The sequence below is a fragment of the Gadus chalcogrammus genome, chromosome 11 (assembly GCF_026213295.1).
Source record: "Gadus chalcogrammus isolate NIFS_2021 chromosome 11, NIFS_Gcha_1.0, whole genome shotgun sequence".
NCBI classification, from domain to species: domain Eukaryota; kingdom Metazoa; phylum Chordata; class Actinopteri; order Gadiformes; family Gadidae; genus Gadus; species Gadus chalcogrammus.
This window is the reverse complement of record NC_079422.1, coordinates 27,705,114-27,717,240: the sequence shown is the minus strand read 5'-3', so window position 1 is coordinate 27,717,240 and position 12,127 is coordinate 27,705,114. Positions and strand designations below refer to the sequence as shown.

The 12,127-nt window shown below is 53.0% G+C and overlaps 1 protein-coding gene across 1 annotated transcript in view; it reads right to left on the bottom strand.

Annotated features, from left to right (window-relative positions):
* Positions 1 to 696: 696 nt before the first annotated feature.
* Positions 697 to 12,127, bottom strand: part of ddr2l (discoidin domain receptor family, member 2, like) — a gene marked incomplete at its 5' end in the record, with an annotated part of 13,399 nt that continues 1,968 nt past the window's right edge. Inside the window, 10 exons of the mRNA XM_056602879.1 lie at positions 697 to 936; positions 1,096 to 1,245; positions 1,995 to 2,229; positions 3,056 to 3,253; positions 4,260 to 4,348; positions 8,829 to 9,073; positions 9,572 to 9,694; positions 10,128 to 10,236; positions 10,363 to 10,502; positions 10,595 to 10,684. Of these exons, the coding sequence (XP_056458854.1) occupies positions 802 to 936; positions 1,096 to 1,245; positions 1,995 to 2,229; positions 3,056 to 3,253; positions 4,260 to 4,348; positions 8,829 to 9,073; positions 9,572 to 9,694; positions 10,128 to 10,236; positions 10,363 to 10,502; positions 10,595 to 10,684 (1,514 nt within the window). The remainder of the gene's footprint in view (positions 937 to 1,095; positions 1,246 to 1,994; positions 2,230 to 3,055; positions 3,254 to 4,259; positions 4,349 to 8,828; positions 9,074 to 9,571; positions 9,695 to 10,127; positions 10,237 to 10,362; positions 10,503 to 10,594; positions 10,685 to 12,127) is intronic.

The window sequence follows — 12,127 nt, the reverse complement described above, 5'->3', positions numbered from 1 at the left end:
ACCCCCTGCCCCCTGGTGTCCCCCCCCCCCCCCCGACTCCCCCCTGGTCTCCCCCCCTCCCCTTTAGTCCCCCCTGCTGTCTCCCCCCTAATGTTTCCTCCCTCCCTCCTGGTGTCTCCCTGGTCCCCCCCCCCCCCCCCCCCGGGGGGGGTCACACTGGTCGGCGTGGGGCCCCGGGGGGGGTCACTGGTCGGTGTGGGGCCCCGGGGCCGGGGGGGTCACTGGTCGGCGTGGGGCCCGGGGGGGGTCACTGGTCGGCGTGGGGCCCCGGGGCCGGGGGAGGGTCACTGGTCGGTGTGGGGCCCCGGGGGGTCTCACTGGTCGGCGTGGGGCCCGGGGGGGGTCACTGGTCAGCGTGGGGCCCGGGGGGGGTCACTGGTCGGCGTGGGGCCCGGGGGGTCACACTGGTCGGCGTGGGGCCCGGGGGGGGTCACTGGTCAGCGTGGGGCCCGGGGGGGGTCACTGGTCGGCGTGGGGCCCGGGGGGGTCACTGGTCGGCGTGGGGCCCGGGGGGGGTCACTGGTCGGCGTGGGGCCCCGGGGGGTCTCACTGGTCGGCGTGGGGCCCGGGGGGGGTCACTGGTCGGGGTGGGGCCCCGGGGGGGCCTCACTGGGCGGCGTGGGGCCCCGGGGCCGGGGGAGGGTCACTGGTCGGTGTGGGGCCCCGGGGGGGGGTCACTGGTCAGCGTGGGGCCCGGGGGGGGGGTCACTGGTCAGCGTGGGGCCCCGGGCCCCGGGGGGACACACTGGTCGGCGTGGGGCCCCGGGGGGTCACACTGGTCAGCGTGGGGCCCGGGGGGGGTCACTGGTCAGCGTGGGGCCTCAGGGCCCGGTACAGGCCCTCGAAGCTGGGTCTCTGGTCGGCGTCGCGGCCCCAGCAGCACATCATCAGCTTGAAGAGGGAGGGGGGGCAGAGGGGCGGGGCATAGAGGAGGACCTAGGTGGGGCCAGAAGCAACAGGTCACATGATGTTAGCCGTTAGCATGCAGCGCGGTTGAGGAAACACCTGAAGAAATGCATGTCAGTATTTATGGAACATGGGTTAGGGCTAGTTAGGGTTAGGGCGGGTTAGTTAGGGTTAGGGCGGGTTAGTTACCTGTCTGCCCTGGTTCCTGAAGAACTCTCCGGTGTTCTGGATGACCTGCTGGTCCGACAGCAGGCTGTAGGGCTGCTCCTTGCACATGGTGAACACCTCCCACAGCGTCACTCCGAACGCCCACACATCGCTGGCCGTGGTGAACTTACCCTGGAGCAGGAGTAGAGTACGAGTAGAGCAGGAGTAGAGAGTGGAGCAGGAGTAGAGCAGGAGTAGAGAAGGGGGTAGAGAGTAGAGCAGGAGTAAAGCAGGAGTAGAGCAGGAGTAGAGCAGGAGGTAGAGAGTAGAGCAGGGGTAGAGCAGGGGGTAGAGAGTAGAGCAGGAGTAGAGCAGGAGTAGAGCAGGAGTAGAGCAGGAGTAGAGCAGGAGTAGAGCAGGGGGTAGAGAGTAGAGCAGGAGTAGAGCAGGAGTAGAGCAGGAGGTAGAGCAGGGGGTAGAGAGTAGAGCAGGAGTAGAGCAGGAGTAGAGCAGGGGGTAGAGAGTAGAGCAGGAGTAGAGCAGGAGCGGAGAGTAGAGCAGGAGGTAGAGTATGACAATAGCTTTTATAAGTATGATTTATTGATCATTATTTGTACAGCAGCTTGAAGCCTCCCAGTATCCCAGTGTGTCCCAGTATGAAGCACTCCAAGTGCCCCCGTCCCAGTATCCCAGTGTGTCCCAGTATGAAGCACTCCAAGTGCTCCCCTCCCAGTATCCCAGTGTGTCCCAGTATGAAGCACTCCAAGTGCCCCCCTCCCAGTATCCCAGTGTGTCCCAGTTTGAACCTCTCCCAGTGTCCCGGTCGACCAGCATGAAGCCCTCTCAGTTTTCGCTCCCAGTGCCCTCCCAGTGCCCCACCAGTAGGATGCTCTCCCAGTAAAGCCCTCCCAGTGCGTCCCAGTGCCCTCCCAGTGCCCCACCAGTAGGATGCTCTCCCAGGCCATCCAGCGGATGGGCAGCACTGCGCGCCCCTGGATGCGGTAGTAGTCGCTGCTGTACAGGTTGCGGCTCATCCCGAAGTCGGCGATCTTGATGGTGAGGCGGCGGTCCAGCAGGCAGTTCCTGGAGGCCAGGTCGCGGTGTACAAAGTTCAGCGAGGCCAGATACCTCATCCCTGAGGAAATCTGGACCGACATGTGGAGCAGGTCCGATAGGCTGCAGAGCAGAGGGGAGACAGAGGGCTGTTAGCGTGGGTCAGCCTGGGTAGTTAACCATCTAGTACATGTTTAGAGGAGGTTTTAGCATGTCGTATTAAAGTACAACAAGAGTGTGGGTATGTTGATCCCTTTACCAGACTGAGGGTATGTTGTTAGAATGTGTTAGCCTGATCCCTTTACCTGACTTGGGGTATGTTGTTAGCATGTGTTAGCCTGATCCCTTTACCTGACTTGGGGTATGTTGTTAGCATGTGTTAGCCTGATCCCTTTACCTGACTTGGGGTATGTTGTTAGCATGTGTTAGCCTGATCCCTTTACCTGACGGAGGGTATGTTGCTAGCATGTGTTAGCCTGATCCCTTTACCAGACTGAGGGTATGTTGTTAGCATGTGTTAGCCTGATCCCTTTACCTGACTTGGGGTATGTTATTAGCATGTGTTAGCCTGATCCCTTTACCTGACTTGGGGTATGTTGTTAGCATGTGTTAGCCTGATCCCTTTACCTGACTTGAGGTATGTTGTTAGCATGTGTTAGCCTGATCCCTTTACCTGACTTGGGGTACGTTATTAGCATGTGTTAGCCTGATCCCTTTACCTGACTTGGGGTATGTTGTTAGCATGTGTTAGCCTGATCCCTTTACCTGACGGAGGGTATGTTGCTAGCATGTGTTAGCCTGATCCCTTTACCTGACTTGGGGTATGTTGTTAGCATGTGTTAGCCTGATCCCTTTACCTGACGGAGGGTATGTTGCTAGCATGTGTTAGCCTGATCCCTTTACCTGACTTGGGGTATGTTGTTAGCATGTGTTAGCCTGATCCCTTTACCTGACGGAGGGTATGTTGTTAGCGTGTGTGAGCGTGCTCTCGATCTCCCGCTGGGACAGGAACATGTTGAGGTCCCCGTTCTCCATGTACTCGGTCACCATGCACAGCGGGTCGGACGCCACACACACACACAGCAGCTGGATGATGTTGGGGTCGCTCAGCCGGGACATGATCTTTATCTCCTTCAGGAAGTCGTTCCTAGGGACCAGAGCCTGGAGTTAGCACTTAGCCTAGCGTTAGCAGGTAGCCTGGAGTTAGCACTTAGCCTAGCGTGAGCAGGTAGCCTTGAGTTAGCACTTAGCCTAGCGTGAACAGGTAGCCTGGAGTGAACAGTCGGCCTGGAGTTAGCAGTTTATTTATTAAATTAATAGTAAGCTTAGATTTAGGACATGGGCAGACAGACAAAGACAGACAGACAGACAGACAGACACACAGACAGACAGACAGACAGACAGACAGACAGACAGACAGACAGACAGACAGACAGACAGACAGACAGACAGACAGACAGACAAAGACAGACAGACAGACAGACAGACAGACAGACAGACAGACAGACAGACAGACACACAGACACACACACACACACACACAGACACACAGACAGGAAGACAGAGAGACAGAGAGACAGAGAGACAGGCAGACAGACACACAGACGGAAAAGGACACGGACAGGCAGACAGAGACAGACAGACAGACAGGTGGTAGCGTGAACAGGTAGCCTGGAGTGAACAGTCGGCCTGGAGTTAGCAGTTTATTTATTAAATTAATAGTAAGCTTAGATTTAGGACGTGGACAGACAGACAAAGACAGACAGACAGACAGACAGACAGACAGACAGACAGACAGACAGACAGACAGACAGACAGACAGACAGACAGACAGACAGACAGACAGACAGACAAAGACAGACAGACAGACAGACAGACAGACAGACAGACAGACAGACAGACAGACAGACAGACAGACGGCAGACAGACAGACAGACAGACAGACAGACAGACAGACAGACAGACAGACAGACAGACAGACAGACAGACAGACAGACAGACACACACACAGACACACAGACAGGAAGACAGAGAGACAGAGAGACCGACACACAGACGGAAAAGGACACGGACAGGCAGACAGAGACAGACAGACAGACAGGTGGACAGACAGAGAGACAGGCAGACAGACAGACAGACAGACAGACAAGCACCTGGCCTGGCTTGTTGCATCAGCTCTCAGCTGCTTGACAGCCACCAGGACAGCCCCTCCTGGTAGCCCCTCCCCCTCACATAGGTGGACCTGGGGGAGGGAGAGGGAGGGGGAGGGGAGGGAGGGGGAGAGGGAGTGGGAGGGGAGGGAGGGGGAGTGGGAGGGGAGGGAGAGGGAGGGAGAGGGGAGGGAGGGGGAGTGGGAGGGGAGGGAGAGGGAAGGGGAGTGGGAGGGGAGGGAGAGGGAGGGGGAGGGGAGGGGAGGGAGGGGGAGGGGGAGGGGAGGGGAGGGGAGGGGAGGGAGTGAAAGGGGGGGAGGGGGAGGGGGAGGGGAGGGGAGGGAGAGGGAGGGGGAGGGGAGGGAGAGGGAGTGGGAGGGGAGGGAGGGGGATTTAAAATCAGTAAAAAGTTGACTTCTTCCAACGGAGCACGGAACACAGGAAACATACTCTAGAATCTAGAAGAATCGAGAATCCAGAGAGACCGTCTAACATAGAGCTCCTCTAGAGACCGTCTAACATAGAGCTCCTCTAGAGAGACCGTCTAACATAGAGCTCCTCTAGAGAGACCGTCTAACATAGAGCTCCTCAAGAGACCGTCTAACATAGAGCTCCTCTAGAGACCGTCTAACATAGAGCTCCTCTAGAGAGACCGTCTAACATAGAGCTCCTCTAGAGAGACCGTCTAACATAGAGCTCCTCTAGAGAGACCGTCTAACATAGAGCTCCTCAAGAGACCGTCTAACATAGAGCTCCTCTAGAGACCGTCTAACATAGAGCTCCTCTAGAGAGACCGTCTAACATAGAGCTCCTCTAGAGAGACCGTCTAACATAGAGCTCCTCAAGAGACCGTCTAACATAGAGCTCCTCTAGAGACCGTCTAACATAGAGCTCCTCTAGAGAGACCGTCTAACATAGAGCTCCTCTAGAGAGACCGTCTAACATAGAGCTCCTCTAGAGAGACCGTCTAACTTAGAGCTCCTCTAGAGACCGTCTAACATAGAGCACCTCCAGAGAGACCGTCTAACATAGAGCTCCTCTAGAGAGACCGTCTAAAATAGAGCTCCTCTAGAGACTGTCTAACATAGAGCTCCTCTAGAGACCGTCTAACATAGAGCTCCTCTAGAGAGACCGTCTAACATAGAGCTCCTCCAGAGAGACCGTCTAACATTGAGCTCCTCTAGAGACCGTCTAACATAGAGCTCCTCTAGAGAGACCGTCTAACATTGAGCTCCTCTAGAGACCGTCTAACATAGAGCTCCTGTAGAGACCGTCTAACGTAGAGCTCCTCTAGAGAGACCGTCTAACATAGAGTTCCTCTAGAGACCGTCTAACATAGAGCTCCTCTAGAGACCGTCTAACATAGAGCTCCTCTAGAGAGACCGTCTAACATTGAGCTCCTCTAGAGACCGTCTAACATAGAGCTCCTCCAGAGACCGTCTAACATAGAGCTCCTCCAGAGAGACCATCTAACATAGAGCTCCTCTAGAGACCGTCTAACATAGAGCTCCTCTAGAGACCGTCTAACATAGAGCTCCTCTAGAGAGACCGTCTAACATAGAGCTCCTCTAGAGAGACCGTCTAACATAGAGCTCCTCTAGAGAGACCGTCTAACATAGAGCTCCTCTAGAGACCGTCTAACATAGAGCACCTCCAGAGAGACCGTCTAACATAGAGCTCCTCTAGAGAGACCGTCTAACATAGAGCTCCTCTAGAGACCGTCTAACATAGAGCTCCTCTAAAGAGACCGTCTAACATAGAGCTCCTCTAGAGACCGTCTAACATAGAGCTCCTCTAGAGACCGTCTAACATAGAGCTCCTCTAGAGAGACCGTCTAACATTGAGCTCCTCTAGAGACCGTCTAACATAGAGCTCCTCTAGAGAGACCGTCTAACATAGAGCTCCTCTAGAGAGACCGTCTAACACAGAGCTCCTCTAGAGACCGTCTAACATAGAGCTCCTCTAGAGAGACCGTCTAACATAGAGCTCCTCTATAGACCGTCTAACATAGAGCTCCTGTAGAGACCGTCTAACATAGAGCTCCTCTAGAGAGACCGTCTAACATAGAGCTCCTCTAGAGACCGTCTAACATAGAGCTCCTCTAGAGACCGTCTAACATAGAGCTCCTCTAGAGAGACCGTCTAACATTGAGCTCCTCTAGAGACCGTCTAAGATCGAGCTCCTCTAGAGAGACCGTCTAACATTGAGCTCCTCTAGAGACCGTCTAAGATCGAGCTCCTCTAGAGAGACCGTCTAACATAGAGCTCCTCTAGAGACCGTCTAACATAGAGCTCCTCTAGAGACCGTCTAACATAGAGCTCCTCTAGGAGACCGTCTAACATAGAGCTCCTCTAGAGACCGTCTAACATAGAGCTCCTCTAGAGACCATCTAACATAGAGCTCCTCTAGAGAGACCGTCTAACATAGAGCTCCTCTAGAGACCGTCTAACATAGAGCACCTCCAGAGAGACCTTCTAACATTGAGCTCCTCTAGAGACCATCTAACATAGAGCTCCTCTAGAGACCGTCTAACATAGAGCTCCTCTAGAGAGACCGTCTAACATAGAGCTCCTCTAGAGACCGTCTAACATAGAGCTCCTCTAGAGACCGTCTAACATAGAGCTCCTCTAGAGAGACCGTCTAACATTGAGCTCCTCTAGAGACCGTCTAACATAGAGCTCCTCTAGAGAGACCGTCTAACATAGAGCTCCTCTAGAGAGACCGTCTAACACAGAGCTCCTCTAGAGACCGTCTAACATAGAGCTCCTCTAGAGAGACCGTCTAACATAGAGCTCCTCTAGAGACCGTCTAACATAGAGCTCCTGTAGAGACCGTCTAACATAGAGCTCCTCTAGAGAGACCGTCTAACATAGAGCTCCTCTAGAGACCTGTCTAACATAGAGCTCCTCTAGAGACCGTCTACATAGAGCTCCTCTAGAGAGACCGTCTAACATTGAGCTCCTCTAGAGACCGTCTAACATCGAGCTCCTCTAGAGAGACCGTCTAACATAGAGCTCCTCTAGAGACCGTCTAACATAGAGCTCCTCTAGAGACTGTCTAACATAGAGCTCCTCTAGGAGACCGTCTAACATAGAGCTCCTCTAGAGACCGTCTAACATAGAGCTCCTCTAGAGACCGTTCTACATAGAGCTCCTCTAGAGAGACCGTCTAACATTGCGCTCCTCTAGAGGACCGTTCTAACATAGAGCTCCTCCAGAGACCGTCTTACATAGAGCTCCCTCCAGAGAGACCTTCTAACATAGAGCTCCTCTAGAGACCAACTAACATAGAGCTCCTCTAGAGACCGTCTAACATAGAGCTCCTCTAGAGAGACCGTCTAACATAGAGCTCCTCTAGAGAGACCGTCTACATAGAGCTCTCTAGAGAGACCGTCTAACTTAGAGCTCCTCTAGAGACCGTCTAACATAGAGCACCTCCAGAGAGACCGTCTAACATAGAGCTCCTCTAGAGAGACCGTCTAAAATAGAGCTCCTCTAGAGACTGTCTAACATAGAGCTCCTCTAGAGACCGTCTAACATAGAGCTCCTCTAGAGAGACCGTCTAACATAGAGCTCCTCCAGAGAGACCGTCTAACATTGAGCTCCACTAGAGACCGTCTAACATAGAGCTCCTCTAGAGACCGTCTAACATAGAGCTCCTCTAGAGAGACCGTCTAACATAGAGCTCCTCTAGAGACCGTCTAACATAGAGCTCCTCTAGAGACCGTCTAACATAGAGCTCCTCTAGAGAGAACGTCTAACATAGAGCTCCTCTAGAGACCGTCTAACATAGAGCTCCTCTAGAGACCGTCAAACATAGAGCTCCTCCAGAGACCGTCCAACATAGAGCTCCTCCAGAGAGACCGTCTAACATAGAGCTCCTCTAGAGACCGTCTAACATAGAGCTCCTCTAGAGACCGTCTAACATAGAGCTCCTCTAGAGAGAACGTCTAACATAGAGCTCCTCTAGAGAGACCGTCTAACATAGAGCTCCTCTAGAGACCGTCTAACATAGAGCTCCTCCAGAGAGACCGTCTAACATAGAGCTCCTCTAGAGACCGTCTAACATAGAGCTCCTCTAGAGACCGTCTAACATAGAGCTCCTCCAGAGAGACCGTCTAACATAGAGCTCCTCTAGAGACCGTCTAACATAGAGCTCCTCTAGAGACCGTCTAACATAGAGCTCCTCTAGAGAGACCGTCTAACATAGAGCTCCTCTAGAGACCGTCTAACATAGAGCTCCTCTAGAGACCGTCTAACATAGAGCTCCTCTAGAGACCGTCTAACATAGAGCTCCTCTAGAGAGAACGTCTAACATAGAGCTCCTCTAGAGACCGTCTAACATAGAGCTCCTCCAGAGAGACCGTCTAACATAGAGCTCCTCTAGAGACCGTCTAACATAGAGCTCCTCTAGAGACCGTCTAACATAGAGCTCCTCTAGGAGACCGTCTAACATAGAGCTCCTCTAGAGACCGTCTAACATAGAGCTCCTCTAGAGAGACCGTCTAACATAGAGCTCCTCTAGAGAGACCGTCTAACACAGAGCTCATCCAGAGAGACCAGACCTCCTCACCTCTCCAAACTGGCCCTCCCCCAGCTTCTCCCTGAACACCAGCCGTTCCCGGGGGACCTCCGTGGCCGAGATGTCCTGCCGGCTGAGCGAGTCCACGGTGAGTGCGGGGACGGCGTACATGTTGCTGCCCGTCACGCCCTGCAGGCTCACCACGTCCGTCTCCGCATAGTGCGGCGCGTTGCTATGGAAACACTGATGGGGCGTGCACTGGGTGATGTCAGGCTCGGCGTAACCCCCCCCGCAACCTGGGGGTCACACACACACACACACACACACACACACACACACACACACACACAGACACACACAAACACACACACACACACACACGCACACACACGCACACACACACACACGCACACACACACATACACACGCGCACACACACACACACACACACACACACGCGCACACACACACACACACAGACACAGACACAGACACACACACACACACACACACACACACACACACACACACACACACACACACACACACACACACACACACACACACACATAAACACCAGAAGGTTCTATAGGACTAAAAGGTTCTATAGGTCTAGAAGGTTCTATAGGTCTAGAAGGTTCTATAGGACTAAAAGGTTCTATAGGTCTAGAAGGTTCTATAGGTCTAGAAGGTTCTATAGGTCTAGAAGGTTCTGTAGGTCTAGAAGGTTCTGTAGGTCTAGAAGGTTCTGTAGGTCTAGAAGGTTCTATAGGTCTAGAAGGTTCTGGACCCACCAGAGGTCTCCGCGCTCTGCGACAGCTCCGGGAGTTTGTTCCTGAGCGCGGCGGGGTTCTGGTACTGAGGGTCCAGCAGGAAGACCCTCTCGTAGTGGGGGTCCACGCCCGGGGCCACGCCGCCTGCAGACGGGAGGGGGTACTGCATCCTGTCACCTGTTACTACATCCTGTCACCTGTTACTACATCCTGTCACCTGTTACTACATCCTGTCACCTGTTACTACATCCTGTCACCTGTTACTACATCCTGTCACCTGTTACTGCATCCTGTCACCTGTTACTGCATCCTGTCACCTGTTTCTGCATCCTGTCACCTGTTACTGCATCCTGTCACCTGTTACTGCATCCTGTCACCTTTTACTACATCCTGTTACTGCAACCTGTCACCTGTTACTACATCCTGTCACCTGTTACTACATCCTGTTCCTGTTACTGCATCCTGTCACCTCTTACTACATCCTGTTCCTGTTACTGCATCCTGTCACCTGTTACTGCATCCTGTCACCTGTTACTACATCCTGTCCCCTGTTACTACATCCTGTCACATGAGGTACCTGTGGCAGGGGGGGCGCGGGGGGGCACGGGGGGGGTCTGCAGAGCCACGGTCTCGCTGCAGGACGACAGGCGGACGGTCAGCTCCTCCTCCAGGATGCGGCGAGGAGCCTAGGGGAGGAGACGAGGAGACGAGGAGGCAAGGAGACAAGGAGACGCCGTCAGCAGGAGAACTCCGGCCGCCCTCTGGCGCTCTGAGACGCCTGATTGGCTGACGGGGGCGGGGGCGGGGCCTACCTTCTCCAGGACCTTACAGGCGAACTGACACCAGAGGATGAGGAAGATGATGAGCACCAGCAGCAGGATGATGGTCACCAGGCAGCCAATCAGCACGGGCGTGGGGCTGACCGCCGGCGGCACCGTGGAGGGGCCCGTCGCTATGGAGAGGGGGGGGGGGCATTAGTTCCATTCCAGCTCTCCCATTGGCTGCTGGTTACTCATGCAGTCCTTCTGGGGTCAAAGGTTATACCGGTGGCTGGGATGGTTGCCGTGGCGCGGTGCAGGTCAGGTGGGAGGGGCCTGACCGTCGGGAGCGGCTGAGTGGGCGGTACGGTATCCTCTGAGGGACAAACAGGAGTTACACTGTGTGTATAGTGTGTGTAGTGTAGAGCGCTGTGTTGTGTAGTGTAGTATAGTGTAGTGTTGTATAGTGTGGTGTAGTCTAGTGTGTGTAGTGTTGTGTAGTGTTGAGTAGTGTGGTGCTGTGTAGCGTGGTGGTGTGTAGTTCAGAGGGTTGTGTAGTGTAGTGTAGTGTAGTGTGGTGTTGTGTAGTATAGTGTAGTGTAGTGTTGTGTAGTGTAGTGTTGTGTAGTGTAGTGTTGTGTAGTGTTGTGTAGTGTAGTGTAGTGTAGTGTAGTGTAGTGTAGTGTTGTGTAGTGTAGTGTTGTGTAGTGTAGTGTAGTGTAGTGTAGTGTAGTGTAGTGTTGTGTGTTGTAGTGTAGTGTAGTGTTGTGTAGTGTAGTGTTGTGTAGTGTAGTGTTGTGTAGTGTAGTGTTGTGTAGTGTGTTGTATTGTAGTGTGTTGTAGTGTAGTGGTGTGTAGTGTGGTGGTGTGTAGTGTTGTGTTGTGCAGTGTAGTGTTGTGTGTTGTAGTGTAGTGTAGTGTTGTGTAGTGTAGTGTAGTGTAGTGTTGTGTAGTGCAGTGTAGTGTAGTGTTGTGTAGTGTAGTGTAGTGTAGTGTAGTGTAGTGTAGTGTTGTGTAGTGTAGTGCAGTGTAGTGTAGTGTTGTGTAGTGTGTTGTATTGTAGTGTGTTGTAGTGTAGTGTTGTATTGTAGTGTGGTGGTGTGTAGTGTTGTGTAGTGCAGTGTAGTGTAGTGTAGTGTTGTGTAGTGTAGTGTAGTGTAGTGTAGTGTTGTGTTGTGTAGTGTAGTGTAGTGTAGTGTAGTGTAGTGTAGTGGTGTGTAGTGTAGTGTAGTGTTGTGTAGTGTTGTGTAGTGTAGTGTAGTGTAGTGTGGTGGTGTGTAGTGTAGTGTAGTGTAGTGTTGTGTAGTGTAGTGTTGTGTAGTGTAGTGTTGTGTAGTGTAGTGTAGTGTTGTGTAGTGTAGTGTAGTGTAGTGTAGTGTAGTGTTGTGTAGTGTAGTGTAGTGTAGTGTTGTGTAGGGTTGTGTAGTGTAGTGTAGTGTTGTGTAGTGTAGTGTTGTGTAGTGTAGTGTACTGTGTTGTATTGTGGTGTGTTGTAGTGTAGTGGTGTGTAATGTAGTGGTGTGTAGTGTGGTGGTGTGTAGTGTGGTGGTGTGTAGTATGGTGGTGTGTAGTGTGGTGGTGTGTAGTGTTGTGTAGTGCTGTGTAGTGTTGTGTAGTGTGTTGTATTGTAGTGTGTTGTAGTGTAGTGTTGTGTAGTGTTGTGTAGTGTAGTGTAGTGTTGTGTAGTGTTGTGTAGTGTAGTGTTGTGCAGTGTTGTGTAGTGTAGTGTAGTGCAGTGTAGTGTAGTGTTGTGTAGTGTAGTGTTGTGTAGTGTTGTGTAGTGTGTTGTATTGTAGTGTGTTGTATTGTAGTGTGTTGT